The sequence below is a fragment of the Zootoca vivipara genome, chromosome 8, assembly GCF_963506605.1.
Source record: "Zootoca vivipara chromosome 8, rZooViv1.1, whole genome shotgun sequence".
NCBI classification, from domain to species: Eukaryota; Metazoa; Chordata; class Lepidosauria; order Squamata; family Lacertidae; genus Zootoca; species Zootoca vivipara.
In genome coordinates this window covers 53,978,876-54,001,053 of record NC_083283.1, presented here as the reverse complement: position 1 = coordinate 54,001,053, position 22,178 = coordinate 53,978,876, and the positions used below count along the sequence as shown (strand labels likewise).

The following is a 22,178-nucleotide window of genomic DNA, read 5'->3' as shown; positions in this document are numbered from 1 at the left end:
GTCTTAACTGTGAAATGATGTAGCTGCTGTTCAATTATTTCTGATTTATGTTAATAAGCTGTAAGCCACGCTGGGAGACTTAAGACTGAAGAGCCGGGATGACAAGTAATAAATAAGCGAGGCTAAGTGTCACAATTTTTTTGCACATCTACTCCTCTTACACTAAGGGGCCTCTATATGCTCTCAGCCATAGCAACATATAACACCCCCCCCCCCGGTCTCAAAAACACATCCAACACATATCTGACATGCCCCCAGCATGTGTTCATATACATATAATAGTTAAAATACTTAAGTGTCTTGTTCAGTAGTTAAGCAGGTGGAGACCACTAAACAGTTCTTGAAGTTGTGGGATGTTCAGATGACTCAGGCATATGCATCAATAGCCCAGATCCAACAGTATCAATGCATATGATCAACCCACATGTTTGGGCCAACTTTGGGGCCTTAGGGCTGCAGGGAATGCATGCCACCTGCATGTATGGCCAAAAATGTGTGCAGCCACCCCCCCACCCCACCCCACCCCACCAGGGTGCTGAGCTCTGCTCAAGTCAGGGCTATATTCACATCTTCTTCCCTTTCTTTTTGCCACTGCTGCCAACAATAGGTAGGGTCTTGGAGAGTGCAGAAGAAGTTGCTTGGAAGTGGGACAAATCAAGTTCCTGATCCGGGGGGTTAGTGACTTTAGAGCTAGTATACTATTTAAAGGGAGTCTTTAGTTTCATTGCATTTAGGAAGCAGAGTAATAAAATTAGCCAAACTTTGTACTTTTGATCTCTTACCTTCAAGAAACAAATATTCACTTAACACTTTGACAAAAGGATCTTTGAATCTTTTTTACGTAAGAAGGTACTTATTTTTTGCTTCCTTACCTCCTACACCAGTGGGCTGTATCCCACATTACCTTCAAACAGCTGAAACAAGCCAGCTTCAAACCATGGGCTGTGAAGCTAGCATGATTACTGTTAAAGATAACCACAGTTTATTGTTTTGGCATAATGCTAAACTGCAGTTCATCAAAAATAAAAGAATAAGCTTCTAATCTCTGCCTCAGATCCATGTTGGAAAAGGAAGGAGTGCATGGTCAAAAAGTTCATTGTAGCCTGTTCCAATCACGATAAATCATGGCTTATGACATTCATACACAACTCCTCTCTCATCACAAATATATTCACAAGCCCATCCACCCATGAAGGTGTGCAATCTTGCCATTCTGATGCACTGATCACCTACCGTAAGCTTTCTCCCTTTTAACAAGGCTACCACAGAATTGGTAGTGCCAGAGCTAATTCTTTTATTTAGCAGCTTTCCACATGGAGTACAAATAATGCTTTAGAAAAACTACCAGTTTGTTGTAATGAATAGCTCGGAATATATGATGTCATCAAGGGCTGCAGAGATTCCTAACAGGCACAGGTGTCTGACGAGACTCAGCCTCAAAGCCAGGAGTACCATGGTGGGGAAGGGATGGACAACTCTTTTACCACCCACTGAAGTCCCCGCCCCCTGCCAGGTCATTTGAAAACTTTTCATGATGATTTTATTTCTTTTTCTAAACAGAAAACACAAGGGGTTTTTCCTTGTTAAAAAATATGGGAGTTGCCCTCAGATTCTGGTTTGGTAAAATTTAATGTGAGAAATTTAAAGAGAAAATGAAGCTTATAGGAGGATGTAGAAGTGAGAGAGGTTGGGTGAAGCATTACTGGTCATTTGCGGCTACTTTGACACATCAGATTACGAAAAAAATAATAGACTTCCTTCCTCCCCACCCTTTATCTTCCGTTTGAAACAGTATACAAGTAGATTAGGGCCTTAAAGTCCTGCAGTTGTACTTAAAACTGAGCACACTAATTTTGTCGTTTGTTGATCTGCCGCTATAAAGTGCTCAATACGGAGTCAAAAATATTTCACCAGGCATCTCAGTGTGAATTAGTCTGGCAGGAGAAGAGGAGACAAAAATAATGCACTTTTTAAAAAGTTGCAAGGAAGTAACTTTCAGGTCCCAAAGCAACTTTGCTTGAAAGAAATACAGATTCAGTCCTTCAACTGGGAAACTTCATGAAGGTATGCACCCAGGAGTTTGACACCTTGGATATAGTTGTATCTACGAAGAAGAAATCTAGGATTAATGGATGCAATAAAAATTCACCAACACCACTGCAAAAAATGCAGGGCACAGAAATACAGTATGTATTTGTGTCAACCTAGAGGACCACAGGTACTTACTGTCCTGAGTTACCTCTCTTAGGTCTAGACAGGTGCACCTATAGAAACCTAAGTAGCTTATGCACGATATGCCTTACCTGTTGAGCTTCTCATTCTGAGAATGGGCTCCATCGTCTGCAGAGCCAACAGGAAGCAGCATTACATTCTTGCCTGTTGCTTCTTGGAAGGTCAGAGTGACAGGAATGCTTCCTCCCTCTCTGGTCAAATCTGGCTCTACACCAAAGACTAGCAGGGGAGAGAAGTGAAAATACAGTGCACAATACTGACAATTTTTCATCTTTAAGTGAAAACCTAACAAACGGGTAGTCAACATAATGCCATCCAGATGTTGTCGGACTGCAGGTTGTATCACTTGCAAGCTAGCATGAATGATGGGATCCGATGGGATTAACAAATCACCCATCAGTCAAATTCTCGCTCTTCTGATTAATATCCCTCAAGTACATTTCTATGAATGTGTACAAGCACCAAGAGAATAATGTTTGCTCCTGTGAGAAAGCAATAATTAATCACAACAGCATTACAGCTAAGCAGGGCATTACAAAACTGATAAAAGGTTGCTTTTCATAACACAAGAAACCTATTTTAATCTCTCTGCTACATTCCAACCGGATATGTCTCTTTCTTATTGGGCCATTTTGATTAAGATTTCAGTATCTCACCTGTTTTCATAGCTCTTCTTCCAGCCATGTAGTGGGGATGGTTGAAATCTGAAACCCAAGGCTTTCCACCATGGCCCAAGTAAACTTTGAATTTATTGGGGCTGTGCAGATCAGCAAACTTTTTGGACAAGTAATCTTTGACCTTTAATAAAAAAAAACAATAAGCCTTAAGACTTCTAAGAAGAGCGTAGCTGAAATTGCATTGGTGCTCAGTTCTTTATGCATGAATTCACCTGCAGTCAGGAAAGCAAGTTTTGAAACTACATATGAAATGCTAAGCATCACCTTTATGCAGTTCACCCACTTTCAGAGCAGGGACAAAACAGGAATTGCGTAGGCACAAGTATTTTATACCCCAATAATGCATCTGTCTCACACTATCCTAGTGTAAAATCCACAAAATGCCTAGCTACACAGAAAACAAATGATTCACCTAAATAAATTTGTGGATGGGGCTGATGGATGTGAAGGAAGATTTTTTTATATAAAAAAAACCCTCCAAACCTACAAAAACCGCTTAACCCAGGAGGGAATGCCTTTCCCTGTCACAGAAAAGGATCTCTGCATCTGCCCAATTGTAAATTTAACAGCTGTTCTTGCTGCTAGAATAGTGCTCCAATTAATAACTGTTTGTCTAATGTGCATAATTAGTATTTTCCATATCAAGGAATAAACAGCACAATTAATTTCAACACCATTACTATCAAGATGTTTGAGAGCTGCAGCTTATAATACCGGAGCTCTATGAAAATTGAGGGCCTTTCTAGCATGAAGACAATACACCGTGTCCATCTAAGGTCCATTACTGCCAGTCATAGCAGACAGTCCTGGAAAAGATGGACAAATATAAGATTGAGTATAAAGCGAGGAGGGACACTAAATTCAGGGGACCCGTGTTTACTTTTTGTCCTATACAGAGGTACATGTTTCTGCCTCCCTCCCCCTCCCCACAGCAGAGATGCATCAAATGTTAATTAATAATAATAATAAATAATAATAATTCTATTCAGAGCAGACCCCTTGAAATAAGTGGGCATGACTAGCTGACATCCATTCATTTCAAGGGGTAAACTCAAAGTAGAACTTCACTAGATGCAACCTGTTCTTTCTGCTTTCCATACTATCATCTTCTATTTAAAAAGACTAGTTTTACTCAAGAGTAGTCCTACAGAAATTAATGAGCCTAACTGCATATGTGCATTCATTTCAATGGGTCTATTCTTGAGTTAAACCTGGCTGAGTACCACCCATGGTGAGATTTATCTCAGGCTGGCCTTAGACATGGATTATCACACACAAACACAGAAGCAAACATACCTGCTTAGTCACAACTTCTGGAGTCATGTCTGGAACCAGTCTGATTGAAAATTTGCCAATCACTTTCCGCGGAATCACAGTTTTAGCTCCCGATCCAGAGAAAGCTCCTTCTATTCCATGCAGGGACAAGGATGGGTATCGCCACCTGTGCATCAGTATGTCTTTCTAGAGAGGGAATTGAAGGAGAGATATGATAGGATTCTGGAAGCAGTTGTGAGTATTCAGTCTACAGCCAGAATTAAGTCGATAAAACTATCAACTTACTGGGCCAATTTGAATAGAAGAAGAACATGTAAACCATTGCATTTGGAAGCTTACACACTCTTCCACCTTTCTATGCTAATCTAAAATGATAGTCATTATGTACCTTCTATTTTTTAGGACCAACATGGCAACTACTGTCCACTAAATGGCATATGTAGAATTATAGAATTGTAGAGTTGGAAGGGATCACAAGGACCATCTAGTCCAACCCCCTGCAATGCAGGAATCTTTTTGCCCAACGTGGGGCTCAAACTCACAACCCTGAGATTAAGAGTCTCATGCTCTACTGACTGAGCTATCCAGGGAAGTGTTATTGTAAACAGCCCCTCACCACGCAGGATCTCAGGGCAGTAAATAAAGCAGAACAACAACAATCAACACATTAACTTAAAACACTAAAACCACATTAAACTAAGAAAACCATTTTAATAGTTTGGCAAAGGCATCTAAAATGAACCATATTCCTTCACTTACCTTCCCCCCCCCCCCCGGCAATGCCTCTGTGAACAGATGTGATCATCTAAACCAGGGGTGCTGAATCTCCAACTCACAAGCCAAATTAGGCCTGCCAGAAGTCTCAATTTGGCTTGTAGGGCAGCTTTCCCCAAACCACACACCTGACATCATATGTGACAACAGGTGTGGGGAGACAGAGAATTCCTTGTGGGGAACTTGATCGTACAGCTGATCCCTGCAGAAAGCAGCTTTAAGTTCATAGGGCTAGTCCTGCAGTTCCCAAGTGCTGCATAACTAGCTAGTTTTTGAGCACTTGGGAAGCACTGTGCAAGGGGTGAGATAAACCACATGTCAATCTTTATAATGATGTCAGGTGACTGACAGTCGAATTGTCCCACCCACCTTACAAAGTTGGCCTGAGGGAGTGGGCACAGATGGTGATCTGGCCCACCAAGCCAAAAAGTTTCCCCACTCCAATTTTAAAGACCTTCAATGGGGGGAAAAATTCCTCCCATAGGGAGTGAGTTGCACAGATGGGGAGGGGGCACCACAGAAAAGGTTACCGTAGTCCAGTTAGGAGGTCACTATAGCATGGATTGTTGTCTCCAGGCCGTCCCTAAAATCTTATATTGCTGGGGCAAGGAAGTGTTATGGGGGAAAATATGTAACAACAGTATTCTTCATTGCTAGAGGAACTGGATCCCAAAGATGAAGAGACCCATCATACCTTTGTTGCATGCAGCAGTCGTGTGGCTCCTACATCTTTTGCATATTCCTCCATATCAAAGTCAATTTGGTCATAAAGTTTGTGCTCTTCGTCAGTGACGGGAGCCACTGCATCATTTATGCCAGGGATGAGAATCTTCCCTTTCTTATCCACCAAGCAGCCTGCAACAAAGAAGACGTATAATACCAAAGGCAGCCAGAGAAATCAAAAAATCTTCAAATATTGCTTGCTGATATTCACAAACCTCTTGCTTCCATGTCACATAGCTATAAATCAAACTGAAATAGCAACCTGGAGAGTACATGGAGTACAGGCACCTGATCATCGAGGGCTGATAGGACTAAGACGGGAAACATGATCCATCCATATATTTATGGACTACAAATCCCATCATCTCTGACTGTCAGCCATGCTGGCTCAGGCTGATGGAAGCTGAAGTCCCAAAACCTTCCAGAGAGCCACAAGTTCCTCAATCCCTGTGACAGAGGGAGCACAGCCAGCACCCTGTTTTCCAAGTGTTTTTTAACTTCCTCAGCAACTTTAAATCAAACAAATAAACTGAGAAGTCTTCACTGCTGATATTTTCGTTGGCTTTCAGCACCGCCAGCTATGCTATCTGCCTTACAGCCAATTCACAGAGTGGTTGTTTTGGTCAAGCCCAGACTGAACACCGTGGCGATAGTCATCTGAGCACTCCGCTGTGCTCCCACCTCAGATTCTTAGGACATTTCTGCTGACTCACTTGGCTGATAAATTCAGAGACTTAAGCAGTCATTCGTTTGGCATAAAACAATGAAGGGCCTCAAATATTTCCCTTTCATTTAAGGAACCTCATTTTTAAAAGTTCTAATTCACCTTTAAGCTTGAATTAGAGCAGGCTTCCTCAACCTCGGCCCTCCAGATGTTTTGAGACTACAATTCCCATCATCTCTGACCACTGGGTCCTGCTAGCTAGGGATCATGGGAGTTGTAGGCCAAATACATCTGGAGGGCCGAGGTTGAGGAAGCCTGAATTAGAGCATAACTACCGGTATAACTGCAATGTGGATTCAGCTTTCCCAGTGCAAAAGTCAGAAACACAAACAGAAAACAAGCCCCAAGTCTTTTGCTACAGCTGCTTGCTCATGACTTATGCACAGTCAATTCTTACAGATGTCTTGCAGGATGTTAGCCAGCCACTTATTTCTAGTAATTAATTTCTAGGAGTTTACTTGCATAAGATATCCTGAGTGAAGACTGATTTCAGAGATTGCCCTTGTTCATCCACTGCAAAAGCAGCAAACTATTTATTTATTGAGCCAAGGAAAATTTGGAACAACAGTAAGCCAAATCATTATTCCCAGCCTTCCTTTAAGTAAAGATGAGAGACCTGTCCATGTGGCCAAAGTGATGGATGAGTGGACAGGCACCAAGGCACTGAACTGTTCATGCAACTGCATACCACAACCATTGTTTGATGCACCAGCAACAATCACAAGCTGCAGCGGTGCAGTTGAAGTATGATTTGTTTCAAACAGAAGCAGTTAACAACTATTTTCGCATACAGCCAGAGGCAGCAAAGATTCACTATGAGCCAACACATCCTTTGGTACGGAAGCAGAATGCTTGCCTATTCAATCCAAGTGAATCACTCAACCCACTTGGATTAAGAACTCTAGACAGGGAATGTGGTCATCTCAGCAGTATGAGATTGTGCTGTAAAATGGGCCGGCTCACATCTGATCTGCTGCCCCAAAGTTGCTTCCAGTCCAACACTCTTACCACTCAGGGAGGGCAGGAGGGGAAGAGAGAAAGTATCAACAACTTCTATTTATTTATTTATCGACCCATTCCATTCCATTTACCATGTCACACAATGTTATGAGACTTGAGAGAACAGGAAAATGTCTTAGCCTGGAGCTCAATTGAACAACAAATTGGGCTGTCTCATGGCCACCCTTCAGGTGTCAGATTGGGGGTGGGGGCACAGAGAGAAGGGCCGCAACTTATTGGCCAGAACCTACAGGAGGGGAAAAAGTCTTGCCAAGCCATAACAACAACAGCAACAACTTCTATACTGCCCTTCACCTAAAGATCACAGGGTGGTTTACAATATAAATTAGGTTATCTGTCCACCCACCTATCCATTTTTAACACATACAAACCACACTCAACTGCATGCTTCAGCATAAACTAAAGCAGTATTCAAAAAGGTGAGAAGAAACTTGTGATTGTGCCTTGTAGATAACATTTACACTTGTATTATTTATGTATACCTTTGCCCCACAAACGGATCTTTGCCCTCATTAACACTCTGGCTAGTCCATCAATTGTTAACCTTGCTATTATCATAAACCCTAACTCGGCAGGGGTGGGGGTGTTGCTTTTATATTTCTCCCAGTGAGAAGGCCTTTGAACTGCAACCACATTGCTATTTCTTCTGCAGTTACTAGAAGATTCCCATTTCTACGGTAAGAGCAGAACCAGGAAGTATAGGTGACTTACCCATCAAAGCAATAAGGTCCGTCATAGCCTCATGTACTGAGCCGCCATAAACTCCAGAGTGAAGGTCTTTGTCACTGCATTCCACCTGTATGTCAAAAACAAACAAACCTCAAACACAATCCATCAACAGTCACATACATACATTCCATCTTTCAGAATTACCTGGTAGCCATCAGCTTATTAGATCGTTGGGTCCAGGTAAGAGTTAGGCTGTTTGTTGTTTCAGATAATCTTTAAAAAAAAAATCTACTTATTTTCAGTATCCTGCTTATGCTTAAAATTGAAATAGACTAAAATATTGCACTGTTGGTTCTATATTTATGCAAAGCTGAAAGAATCATCCGAAGGAACCAGGCCACTAAAAGCACTTTTGCTGTGACAGGAATGAGCCACATTTCTGCTCAAGGATTTCCTTTTTCATTTCTCTTTTTGCATGCAACAGAAAACGAACTTAGAACAAACATAAATACTTTTGTCCTCTTATCCAGCTTATCTGCTCCTGAGGTACATTAATGATAGGTGGCTGGCATGCCTTTCAAAGATGGACCTACAGTGATGATTACCAGGTCCACGTTTTTGCCCAACAAGCAGTTTTTGCAAGGATCTACCTGGTTTGTTCAGCCTGTACAACAGCCTTTGAATAATGACTGTTAATTGCATCCAAAAAGTTCACTGGGGCTTCCCCCCCCCTCTTCCCATGGAAAGTGGCGGGGGAGGGGAGCATCAGGAGAACCCCAAGAACAGCACATGGGGGAGGAGACAGGATCATTCCATTTGACAATGCTTGTACAGATGCTATGTTTGTCAAAGTGTGACACTGAATTCCACCTATAATGTTTGAAAGACACTAGAATGCCATTATTACTGTGTTACAGATGCACACTTATAATTGTATATAAATAATATTCATAAGCCAAGTTCTATTGCATTTTCTAAAACTACGCAAGATTTGGTGTTCTGCATACTTCTGTCCAAACAGGTCAACCACACAGATGTCGACTCTTCAACAATTAAAATCAGTATCTTAGTTCAAGTATGTTTTTCTCAGAGTAGATCTGATGAAATTTATGAACAGAATTAAGTTACGTCTTGGAATTTCAACTGGTCTGTTCTGAGTAAAACTTAGTTGAATACCACTCATAAAGTATACTTGTTCCAGCTTCTTTAATAGGAATATTTGTTCATTTAATCTTTACCTCTATGAAGTAATAGCAGATGCCCCTAAGGCCATAGGTGATGCAGGGCTTCTTCTTGCCCAGCCAGTAGTTGTCAGAGATGCAAACATAGTCTACACCTTTGAAGAAGGCATCTTTCTGTGCAAAAATCAAATCATCAAGGCCTTCAGAGCCAGACTCCTCCATACCTTCTAGGCAGAACTTGACATTAACCGGAATTTCCTGTATGGAGAAAGTGGAACAGAATGAGCTGAAGAGGGTGTGCACAGTGTTTTTCCACAATTTAAGCTTGCAGCAGGTTTTAATCAGTCAAACGCATAGTTGAAGAGAAAACTTTTCACCAGGCAAGCCTCCTGTGGAAGAGCATTCCACAAACTTGAGATATTTCCGTTTATATTTTTTTCCTAGTACCCCAAGATCCAGCAGTTGGAGCAAAGTGCAAAATAGTGGCTCAGAAAGAAAGGCAGATAGGATAGGTCATCCACAAGTACATCAGAGTCCAGGAATCTGTTTTCAGTACCAGAATTGAGCTTACAGTCCCTTCACACAAAACTCTATTCCTGGAGCAGCATAATTTGGGAGGTGTGGGGTGGAGGTTGTTGCTATTGTTTAACAACTGGAAATGAGAAATGCAAATCATGTAGGGACCAGACGCCACACCTTGGAAACTCTGCGAACTTATTAAGAGTAGATAGCAGGGGTGGTACAGGATGGGTGATAAGGAGGAGTTGGACCCTTTAGTCCCTCTGCTATGGTTCTGATCCAGATTGGTGGGGGGCACATTACTATTTCCATTGAGACAAAAGTTTCATTTGCAACATTTTTTGTTGCTTGATGTACTGATGTGGCCGTCTTATATTAGCCCACATCAAAGCGGCCCTTGACTGATTTGGGTGGTTCCAAACCTGTGGATTAGAATAGGAGTGGAGAACCTTTGCCAAATGCAGCCCTCTATGCCTCTCTATCTGGTCCTCTGGATACATTTTAGGCCAGTGATGGCCAAACTTGGCCCTCCAGCTGTTTTGGGACTACAGTTCCCATCATCCCTGACCACTGGTTCTGTTAGCTAAGGATGATGGGAGTTGTAGTCCCAAAACAGCTGGATAGCCAAGTTTGGCCATCACTGCTTTAGGCCATATATCTTCCCTACCCACACCCCTCACTGCCCTTGAGAGTTTTTGCCTGCCTAGATTGTGTTCTTGAATTCTGATAATGCTGCTTGCTTGCCTGGTGGAGGATACCAGAGGGGGTGGGTGGGTGTAGAAACTAGGCTATTGTATAAAGATAAAATCTGTTGCTTCACTCGCTTTTGTCTCTGTCCCACATGGCAGCATGGAGCCCCCAGAAGGTTACGGATTCCTCTGGCTGAAACAGGTTTCCCCCACCGCTTGATTAGAGGACATAATGTCTGTACCAGTCCTTGAGCACATCAGCCCATAAATTACTGCTCTTCTGTTATGAATAGCAAATGACCCTAGTGGCAAATTACTCAGGACTAGAACAGCCTCGCCTTCCTCCAGCCTTAAACAACTAATAGAATGGGCGGTGCTTGTGTGTTTCAGGGGACATGTGCTGTGGGAGTCACTCCCCGCTGCCAACCCCAACTTGTCCTTGTCATTTATCCAGTACAATAGCATTCACCAACTTGGTGGCTGGCTGGGGCTGATGGCAGTAGTGCTCCAAACCCATCAGGAGGGCAGCAGGTTGGCAAAAGCTAGGGTAACTCAGTTGGTAGAGTATGAGACTCTTAATCTCAGGGTTGTGGGTTTGAGCCCCACATTGGGCAAAGTATTCCTGCATTGGACTAGATGGCCCTCGGGGCACCTTCCAACGCTACGATTCTATAGCACAGCACAGTGAGCAGGAGCACAGAGCTGTGCTCAGGCTTGGGACCAGAGCAGCTCCCGACTTAACTGGTGCTGAATGTCAGCAATCTAGTGCTATGGGGCAATTGCAGTCATTCCACCTGGCTGCAGCTGAGCATGGGGAGAGGCAGCACAACCCCTTCCACCATCTTCACTGAGACCAATTGCTGTTTGGCTCCTCCTCAATGGCCAATCCACTCAGCCATGATGCAACTATAATTCTTGGGTATTCATATCTGTTTGATCTTCCCTTCCAATACTTGTAAACCTAAGGACAAGGTCACTCTCATTTTTTCATCTTTGTATAGTGTCTAGGAAATTTTCAGAACTAGATAGGTAATGACAATGATGAAGGCTAAGAAAGGGGTAAAAGGAGCAAACCTAAAACATAGCCTGCCTAGTGTTGCCTTGTTGCAGCCTTGGAGAGCAGAACAACCTGGGGGAAAACCAAGCAAGTACTTCCAGAGAGTCAAAAAACCTTGCCATTCAGCAGATAACAAACCATGGCTCTTGGACTAATTCCGTATCCAGCAGGTTTAATCTTTACTGATAACTGCAGTAGTTTAAAGCAGCAAAGGTCAAGAATTTAATCTTTTACGAGCCAAGCAAGCTGAAAGAGAAGGCAAACCATACCTGTTTAGTTTGTTGATAAGCCTCCAGGGCATTCAGCCAGGCAAGCACTGGGCCTTTATCATCTGTCGACCCTCGGCCATACAGCTTTCCTAGGCAGAAGGAGTGACAATACTCTTAATTAAAGCAATTCACAGGCAGTGCCACTTTTCAGAGGCACAGATCCTTCCAAAACAGCATACCGTAATAATAATTATTTTATTATTTAAATAATAATAATTAAGAAAATTATTTATAGTAGGAGCCTACATGAGCCAGGACCAAATCTAGTAGCAAATTGGTACTACTGAGGGCAAGTAGTTGGAAAATATCTGGAGACCTTAGTTATCACAGTCTTATACATTTTTTATGATTCTGAAGTTTTAAGTTCCCAGTTCCTTATTCAATAAAGAGCTCTGTGAACAACCTAAGTTTATTTGACCCTACACCAAAAAAGGTGAATGGTAATAGTCCAAATCATGCATCTTCATCACTGGGAAACTCTCCTCTTCAAGCTGCATCATCATTCTTTGGGGCAAAATGTTATCTTTGCGCAATGGCAACAGTTGCCACAAATGAACCCCAAAATAAGAATTGGTCCAGCCCAAGTGACACACTTGCACCACCAGGGGAATGTCCCATTCAAGGAAATGGTCAATGAAGGAACCTTGGGTGGAGAGCTGCAAGGAAGCTATAGTTACCATAGTGTCAGTTTGTGAAGGCTGGAATTAGCTTAGTAGTTAGCTTTTGAATCAAAAACCACAAGCCTACTTATTACTATAATGAACAAAATGGAATATTTTCTGGCTACTGAGCATTCTCAGTCTTTACTACTTTTTTCTTTGGATGGGTGGAGAGCAGGTCCATTGCACCATTATTGTATTTTTCACCATTATCTGCATTTAACTGTGTGGTTGGAATTCCTGCTACTTTTCTTTAGAGTAATGTCTAGTTTGACAGGCATTTTATCTTTGCAGGTAAAAATTCATAGAGAGCCAGGTGTTTGCATGCCTTACCGTCTCTTTCCACCAAGGTGAAAGGTTCACTGTCCCAGCCATCTTCTAGTGCTGCAGGTTGTACATCCAGGTGTCCGTAGACGCAAACTGTCTTCTTGCGAGGATCTGAGCCAAGTTTGCCCAGAATGATTGGAGGCAGAGGAATCTCCGAACCGTCAGGCAGCTAGAATTAGAGATGCAAACGTTAAGTAGCAAAATGCATTTAAGGGCTTTTTTTTCTTTTTACCTGAGGTACCATGAATTCCATTGCAAGATGGTATAAGCCAATGTTCTCAGAAGCACATTTCTATATTATATTATTATTATTATTATTATTATTATTATTATTATTATTATTTTCCATAGAGGGAGGGAGGAACCTGTGGTCATGAAGAATGCTGCTGGACTACAACCCCCACCATCCATGCCCACACTGCCTGGAGCTGATGGGAGTTGTAGTTCAACATAATTCAGAGGACCACAGGTTCCCCATCCCTGCTTTAAGGTATTGTGGGCCATATAAGATCTGCTGTTCCTTAGCAGCCCTGACCTGTTTCCCCTTCCCTGTATTTCTCTGCTGCTGCTGCTCCCCTTAGCTGCCTAAACTCCTGTGGCAGCTTCCATATTTTCTTAAAATACCAAGGACGCACTGTAAAAACACCCAGCCAATGCATTTTCATGTGATAACATTGCATTACGCTTCTGAAAAACAAGGTACATTAGGGTTTTAAGAAGTGTCTTTTCTTCTATAATGCAACCCATGTGGTGGTCTGCAATCAGAAAATATGCACAACTCTGAAATGAATAATATTGAGTGCACAGTTTAAGTTTGCAGGAAATATCTATCAGTAATTTTAACTTTCTGTAAGCAACGCACTGCTACATTGTGCAAGCAGGGGGGAAAGAATGCAAATTCAAAAGGAACCGTCCAATACATTAAACAAGTTCCTATAACATAGTTACGGTAATAATAGCTCATCTGGCAGTTACAGAGAGAGCCGAATCTAATTTCTACATATTAAAACCAAATGAGTCATGAAATATGGTGGTTTCCTTTTCAAGTTTCCTGCTAGAGCTTGTTTGACTTGATTGGTTCTCATGATGACAGTCTACAGCAGGAGTGGGGAACCTTTCACACTTCAGATGTTATTTGGTATGTTATTATTTATTAAATTTGCACGTTGTTGCTAAAATATCAGTCCCTGGCAAGCATGGGCAATGGCTGGGGATGATGGGACAATCAGCAACATCTGCAGAGCAAAAGGTTCCCCTACAAACTCCTTTTGCTGTAGACACAAGTGACAGAATGGTGAGCTGCAAGTTTTCCTAAGCAGAAAAAGAACAGGCTGCTATTGGCAAAACTAAGTTTGGAGACTTAAATATCACATCTAGCTTGTGGCTCTAACACATCTTTGCATTTAACACCGGTATTTAAAAAGTGGAGATAGCATCAGAAGGGATGTGTGATCATTATCAGGGTTGCAGCAGGCAGGGAAGACAACTCTTCCCTCCCTTTGTGGTTCTCAAAACAGCCACTGGATTGAAATAATGTTACTTATCCAAGTGGCTCTAATGCAAAACTAGAGTTATTCCTATTACATGGTTTTCAACCACTGAGACACAGCCTGAGACAAAGGCAGGGCTACCAGAAAACAAAGACCAACCCTGCCCTTGAAAGTAAAAGCAACGCAAAACAAAACAAAATCACCCACAACCCACAAATAAATAGAACAGACTGGGCATGATACAAGGCTTTGAAGAGCAAGCAAGGCTCATGGTTCAAGTAGCAACCTCCAGGACTCCCTCCAGATCATACAGAAAATTTGTCCCCCATCAACAGCCAAACCATGCTAGTTCCCAAGGTCTTAGAATGAAGACAGCGAAAGCAGCAATCTTTATAAGATGTGAAGCAAGCCACAAATGGAGATCTTCAGGCAGTAAACTAAGCACATGTAACAGAGCTCTGGCAGCTGGGTGCTGCTATTTGCTTCTAAGCCGCCGCCTCCCCACCCGGACCAGACAAGTACAACAATTGTCCACAGGCCATAACAGGACATAGGAAACACCCCTAACCAAGGCTGCTGTATCCAATTGAAAGCACTACCTTGGCTAAATCTACCTACCTTCTGTTTTCCGATATCCTTCAGCTCCGTTGTGCCACCCAGCCGCTCAATGTCCTTGGCAGCAACTTCCATCATTCGTTTGATTTCTCCCCTCTTTTCCGGCCATGCCGACACACTCTGGATAGCCACCCATTGGGCCAGCCGCTATAGGTAAGTAGTTCAGGAAAGAAGCAGGACCGGAGGTGAGAAAGATAATAAAACACCTGAGGCTTTTATTTTGCTTGGCTAGGATTTTAGAGGAGGCAAGCTGCAAAGGTGGGTGTTTTGGAAGACGAAACACTAATGCTCCTCTCCATTTTCCAACTCTGTGTGTGTGTATGTGCAAACACACACACGCGCGCCGTTGCCCCATTACTGGAGAGAACGAGAGACACCCCCACCCCACCAATCTTGAAAGGTGGGGTGGAACCCAGAGTGGAAAAAGCCAGGCTTTTTTGAACAATGTCATGTCTTAAATGATGTTTTCACTCTATTCTTACCCAGCAGCTCCCAACCCTTTTACCATTTAGTACACCTTCTGACTTTAAAGTAAAGTTGAAATCTATCACAACAGGTTATGGGCACACTCCAGCACTCCTTTTTGCATTTGCCTAGTTCAAAGCACAATGTGGGAGCAAGTAAAGACCCCTGTTTGAAATCTTGGTAAGCTATTGCAAAGTTAGTGTAGACAAAATCAGTTAGCCAGATAGACCAAGGGCCTGAGTCGATATAAAGGCAGCTTCCCAGGTTTCCTATGACTACAACACAGGCCTTTTCTATTCAATATGGCTATCATGGTGACAAGTGGCTGTTTACAAGGGCTGTTGGAGCTTCTGGCTCCTGTCAACAAAAAACTTGCTAGTCAGCACTTAAATTGTGTTCAGAGGCTACTCCCAAGGCACAACTAGGCTCATTTCCTCCAGCCAAGTGATAGTGCTACTCACAATATATGTGCGTGTGTGGACGCAACTGCAAAACACTGTTCCTATTTCCCAGTCTTCCATTCATTTCACAAAGCATCTAAGGGCCTCTAAATGAGGCAGCAAACCTGTGTCTAAGCTATACCAGTTCCAATTGCTGCTAAGGAATCATATGAATGAATGCTCCTCTACACAAAAGTGTGTGCGCACGCACACACACACACTTGCAGTCTGAACTGATATTGTCCAGATGCAGAAAATGTACACTTTCCTCAATTTAAGTAGTAAAGAATTTTGAAAATCTTCACAGAAATAAGTCATGAATTATATTAGTTTCCTCCAACCTCTTGATCATCTGTATGTATTTTTCTCTGCAAAGGAAACAACAACTAGATAGGTTTCATTGCAGCCCATGAATCATTTATGGCTAACACATGGCTTACTACTACTAATAATAATAATACAGTGGTACCTCGACTTACGAAGACGATCTGTTCCGTGACCATCTTCGTAAGTCGAGGTTTTCGGATGTTGAAGCGCGATTTCGTGCTTCTGTGCATGCGCAGAATGCGCATGCAGCGAAAGGACGTCCGGGGGTTGTCGACTTCGGAAGTTGAAACCTTCGGAAGTCGAAGTATGACTGTAATTTATTATTTATACCCCGCCCATCTGGCTGGGCTTCCCCAGCCACTCTGGCCGGCCTCCAACCAAATATCAAAAACACAATACAGCATCAAACATTAAAAACTTCCCTAAACAGTTGTCTTTTAAAAGTAAATTGTTGCTTATTGCCTTGACATCTGCTGGGAGGGCATTCCACATGGCAGGCACCACTATCAAGAAGGCCCTCTGCCTGGTTCCCTTTAACCTCACTTCTCGCAGCAAGGGAACCGCCATAAAGCCCTCGGCACTGACCTCAGTGTTGGGGCTGAATGATGGGGGTGGAGACACTCCAGGTATACAGGACCAAAGCCGTTTAGGGCTTTAAAGGTCAGCACCAACACTTTTAATTGTGCTCGGAAACATACTGGGAGCCAATGCAGATCTCTCAAGACCGGTGTTATATGGTCTCGGCGGCCACTCCCAGTCACCAGTCTAGCTGCCACATTCTGGATTAACTGCAGTTTCCAAGTCACCTTCAAAGGTAGCCCCACGTAGAGTGCATTGCAGTAGTCCAAGCGGGAGATAACTAGACCATGCACCAAATTAATGTTCTTTATTCCTTGGCTAGTACCATTAATGCACTGATGGAAACCTTAACCATTGTTAAGGTGTAGAGAGAGAGTGAGAGAAGCATGCAATACTCTTGAGTTTATTAACTGAGACTGGAATAGTATGTCTGCACCAGTTTTGTGGTTTAAGAAAATTATGGAACAGGAAGCATTTAGAGATGGGTGGCTCTGCAAATGAAAAATTCCCAAGCCACTAAGGATACAGTCCTCCCACTCAGCATGTGGGTTTTAGGACAGGCAGATCAACTTTTTGGCTGTCACCTAGCCAGCAACTGCTCTGCAACACTTGCTTCACAAGTCTGTTATTTAGAGAAGGAATTTTGCAGCTCAACATATGCATACAGGTTTGAATCCAAACTTAAGCCTTCTGTGAATAAAAAGCATCTTTCAGTCCAGGGAAGACTTTTGATTCAGCAGGAGGAGAATGGGGTAGGTGGTAGTTTTAATGGATTCCTCCCCCAACCCCCATTTCTAGAGGATCTCCCAACTTGTCCCCAGTGGATTTTTGGAGACAAGAGTCTGCCGTAGCACAGTAGCAAACGTTTTCTCCTCTGCCAGTGGGATGTCCCCTGAGTGATGCTCCTACTGGTGGCAGCAAAATCAGGATGTAAGGTATAGGGCTCTGCAGCCTGTGAAAGCAAAGACTGGATTTAAAATATCCACAGAAGAGGCCACTTACCTCAACATACAGGTCCTGGTGTTTGTCAACGTACTCAAAGAGGGGCTCAAGGACAGATGACATTTTCTGATCTGAATAGTGCGGCTGAAAAATCTAAAAGGCAAATTGAAAAAAGAAGAAAGGGGAGGGAGAAAATGATATTTAGACTCCAGAGCTTTCCAAAAGTTTGCAGTATTAACTGACAAGAGGGTGCCTTTATACTTTACACGTGAATGTCTGCCTCTAAACTGCCTCACTGCAGTTTCAGGGAAGTCATGAGGACTTGATAAACGAGGCACCTCACCGTGAATCATTCTGCAGATCACATGATGGAAGTAAGCAAACTAAGAAAAGCAGTGTCAGCTCTCTACTTAAAACTCTGCAGTTTCAGGGGAGGTCACTCTTGTGACAAGCATCAATTTAAGATGAGCTGTGTATATCTTGTCCCACTTTGCTTGACAGACTCCACTGTACTTGTGGTGAGAAAATCATCCGCAGGGATTGTTACATACAACAGTGATCTCATAGCAAAGGCTCAACAGCAAGTTTCAAAATCAAGGTGTGTTCATGAACTAGCTCGTTCTGCAGGAGCCAGGGGGAGAGGTGAGCCAGTAGAGTTAACAGGGACTGCAGGAATTAGGAGAAGCACTGGCTGGATTCATGGTTTTTCCCACAATGTGATTTTTGCATAGGGTGTGCACACACACGATTCATGATATATTGCCAGGCCAAAAATTATGAAACTGATATGATGATATGGACTTCAAACAGGTTTTGGACAATATATCGCCCAGCTATTCACAATCAACATTTTGCAATATAAGCAAAAGAAAGAAAGTGGTTGTGCACATTTTTGTGCCATCTTCAGGAACATGCCACAACTAATCAGCACCAAAGGAAAGTGGCTGAGCACCTGAACTTTTACATTTGCTTTGTGCCAGCCTTGGAAGAATTTTCATGGTTGGCAAACAGGTTTCCACAGAGTTTAACGTTTCAATTGGTCTTCTGTTATCACACAACTGATCTACTCTGGAGTGTCACTTTAACAATGGCAGTTACTGTTTACTTCATTTCTTAGTACAGTATTCCCACCCACATACACCAAGTCCTAATAGAACAATTTCTGCAGCCAGCAGTTTTCCAGCAGTGCTGTAGGTAGAGTGTCATTTGGCAGTAAATATAGAATCAAGTATTCATGCTGCCTACTTTAGTGGGCTTCATCCAGATTTGAGTCAAAGTACACCACCCATGAGGAGGATTTAAAATCACTTTCCACTCCACTCTCAGCTGTAATATCTGAATGCATTGCCCAATGTGGCACATTTCTAGGCCCTTCTTCCAGGGGCTTCCTGCTTTGATATCTGGGATTTGGGCTTTCCAAAGAATTACTTCTTGCACAAGCTTTTGCACAAGCAGGGAGATAAGTGGTACAGTATTAGGTTCAATATGCTGTCTGAAACTCTGGAGAGCAACTGTCAGTCAGTACAAACAATAAATGAACCAATGGTCTAATTCAATATAAGCCAGCTGTTGATGTGATTTATTTATATTTTTTCACTGAGGGTGTGACAGCTCAGCAAAACTCTAAATTTTTAAACTCTCTAGTTATTTTTGTTTTTATGTATTTTTAATTGATTGTTGCTTGATAACCACTTTAAATCTTTTTAAAGACATTCAGCACAGAAGTATTTACAAATATGAGAGAGAAAAAAACCCAGAACCTTTTGGCCATATCACTCATGCCTACAGACTAGACTAACATTAATTTAAAACAGTTTTTATGGCTTGTGGGCATGAGGACACACTGAACTAGCATACCAGGTTTTTTTAGATCAAATAGAGTCATCTAGTTTGTGGGATTCTTTTTTGTCACAGATGCCTCAGTTTTGCCAATTTCAGTAAGGTGCAAAGTTGGAGGGGGGCAGCATTTTTAGAATTAGGGAAGGAATGTGCCTTTGAGCACATACTTAGCCCAGAATTTTGTTTTCAGTTCCAGAACCGAGGTCACAGTCTTCTCACACAAAAATCCAGTACAGTGGAACCTCGGTTTATGAACACCTCGGTTTACGAATTTTCGGTTCATGAATGCCGCAGACCCATCTGGAACGGATTAATTCACTTTCTATTACTTTCAATGGGAAAGTTCGCTTCAGTTTATGAACGCTTCAGTTTATGAACAGACTTCCGGAACCAATTACACCCATGCTTCGGGTTAAGCACGCTTCAGGTTGAGTACTCCGCAGACCCGTCTGAAACGGATTAATCCACTTTCCATTACTTTCAATGGGAAAGTTCACTTCAGTTTATGAACGCTTCAGTTTAAGTACTCTGCGGACCGTCTGGAACAGATTAATCCACTTTCCATTACTGTACTTTCAATGGGAAAGTTCTCTTCAGTTTATGAACGCTTCAGTTTATGAATCAATTGTGTTCATAAACAGAGGTACAAATAGTCCTGCATCATGCTATAAAGCTGTCTTGTGCACGTGTGCAAAACAGCCAGTGAAGATACACTGCACAAGAGAGAAGCAAAAGGGAACTGGAACTGGCAGAAAGAAGGAAAGGGTACAAGAAGTTGCCACAATGCCATTGCTACAGCATGGAAATGCAGAGGCTATGGAAGGCCCATTCCTAAAATAGACCACAGTAGTCAGCAATGACAAGAGATATGTGCTCCTGCATTCAACAAAGCTACTTTTATCTTTCTTCCCACAGTTCAGCTCAAATGCTTACAATTTTAAGAAGCCTGCCTTGTTCAGTTTGTTGCGCAGGTTCATTCCACTTTAGGGTGCATCCTGCACTGGCCTGTCACTTTCAAGAGGCACTTGTTCTCCTTCCTCAGTGGCACAACTCACAGAAGCCTGCAGTTTGGACCCCCCCCCCATGCCATTTGCCTTAAAGAGCATAAACACAGCAGCAGGAAGCAGCAGCAGCAGGGATAAGATCCTGGCCCAAGACATTTTGTCAACCACCACATCAGGACCCCCCCCCTGCCAGGGCCTTAAGGACATGGGTGGAGGGGCGGATAAAGATATACAGTACAGCAGCTACTGCTACCCTGTGAATCCTGCCACCTGAGGCAGTCACCTCACCTCACCTCACGGGTGGGCCGGCCCTGAGCACACCGGGCAGCCCCATTTGCAGGACACCTTCAAGCCCCTGAGAAAGCAACGGCCCCGCCCTTCGCCCTTTTGACACGCAGCACCCAAGGAAACAGGGCGGAGACCCACCAAGGCCGAATTAGGCCCGTTCAGCTCCCCAAAGAGGAACCCTCCCGTCCCGTCGCTAAGCCGCAACTCCGCCCTGCTGGAGGCGGCACCGCCTGGATGGAGCCCACTCACCCTGCGGATCGGGGCGGGTTTCCACCTCCTTGCACGGCATCCAGGGCGGAGAAGTGCCCTGCAACCCCTGGACAGGATCAGCGCCGCAGCCATCGCTGCAGAGTGGCGGGGGGAAGCGGAGGGAGGCCCGCCGGGGGATGGGAGGGGACCAAGGGATGAGGCGACAAGCGCAAATCCCCTGCGGCTCCTCCTCGCCATCTGCCCACGATGAGAAGCGGGCAGCGGCGGCGGTGGGGAAAGGAAGCGGATCCCGGCAAAGTTTGCCAACTCGGCTCCCCGGATCTGCAGCCCCCTTCGCTTCCCTTCCCCCTCTCCCCCTTGAACTAGCTGTGCCGAGACTGAGCCGCTACTCACCCTGCGCCGCGCTCCCACGTGCACCTTTCGCAGTTGCAGTCCAGCAGCGATGGAAGAGCGAGCAAAAGGCACAGCGCTCGGATCTTAAAATCCTCTCGGGGGCCCGCCCCTTTGGAACGGCGCGAAGGCCAATCAGCGCCCGTCCGGGCGGCTCGGTTCGGTATCATTGGCCGCGAAGCAGGAAGGAGAGAAGGCCAGAAGGGAAGCGAAGCGGACGGCGAGGAGCCCCAGAAGCCCGCTGGCCCAGCCTTTAAAGGACTCACGTCGGTGCTTCCCGGCCGTAAGGTCTTGGGAGTCGTGAGCTTTCCGGTTAGGAGCCGGGGAATATGCCGACCTGTTGCTAGAGCTGCGTCAAGGGGCTGGCACAGCGGGTCTCAGGCATGGGACAGACTCAGAAAGGGAAGCCTCTCCCATGGCACACACGGGCCGGATTGTGGAACAGATTGCCCAAAGTTTAGATATAAGTACCACCGAGATGCACAGCCTATTTATTCGCAAGGGAAGGGCGAGTTTGCTTAGTCGGTTGGTGAAGTAACGATGGGGTTCGGTTTTGATAATATAATGTGTGTGTCTGTGTGTGTGAAGGGAGAGAGACAGAGAGAGAGACAGAGAGCGTGCCAAATCGAAGGCCAGGTGCAAGGATGTCCCCTCTGGTTAGCGTGCATGAAAATTTTAATTTCACAAGAGGATGTTTCTAGAAGATATGGGGTTAGCTGAAAGGGAGAGGCAAGAGGATTATATCTTCCACCAAACAATTTCTGGGTTACAAGTATAGTAAAGGAACAAATCAA

At 43.8% G+C, this 22,178-nt stretch overlaps 1 protein-coding gene across 3 annotated transcripts; it reads right to left on the bottom strand.

The window, feature by feature from the left end:
- Positions 1–1,241: 1,241 nt before the first annotated feature.
- On the bottom strand, positions 1,242–21,525 carry CNDP2 (carnosine dipeptidase 2). 3 transcript variants are annotated; one of them, XM_035125023.2, is made up of 12 exons: positions 21,388–21,525; positions 17,714–17,806; positions 14,904–15,047; positions 12,802–12,964; positions 11,810–11,898; positions 9,333–9,533; positions 8,137–8,221; positions 5,653–5,813; positions 4,206–4,370; positions 2,889–3,030; positions 2,304–2,451; positions 1,242–2,104 (listed from the first exon to the last, which is right to left on the bottom strand). In XM_035125023.2, exons 2-12 carry the CDS (start codon positions 17,774–17,776, stop codon positions 2,035–2,037), a joined length of 1,431 nt encoding a protein of 476 aa, XP_034980914.1. In that variant the 5' UTR covers positions 17,777–17,806; positions 21,388–21,525; the 3' UTR covers positions 1,242–2,034. The 3 variants fall into 3 exon arrangements, with proteins under 3 accessions (XP_034980914.1, XP_034980913.1, XP_034980915.2); XM_035125022.2 differs by lacking the exon at positions 21,388–21,525 and adding an exon at positions 21,034–21,185; XM_035125024.2 differs by lacking the exon at positions 21,388–21,525 and adding an exon at positions 18,899–18,928.
- Between the last annotated feature and the right edge of the window lie 653 nt (positions 21,526–22,178).

What these genes read in the sequence shown, in the direction of transcription:
- CNDP2 (XM_035125022.2), bottom strand. Translation starts at nt 21,126, where the DNA reads ATGGCTGCGGCGCTGATCCTGTCCAGGGGTTGCAGGGCACTTCTCCGC. An exon ending in TCTGCTATTACTTCATAGAG is followed by an intron (nt 8,222 to 9,332) that starts GTAAAGATTAAA and finishes TTTGACATACAG; the next exon opens with GTGGAATGCAGTGACAAAGA. An exon ending in CAGAAGTTGTGACTAAGCAG is followed by an intron (nt 3,031 to 4,205) that starts GTATGTTTGCTT and finishes TTTTTATTAAAG; the next exon opens with GTCAAAGATTACTTGTCCAA.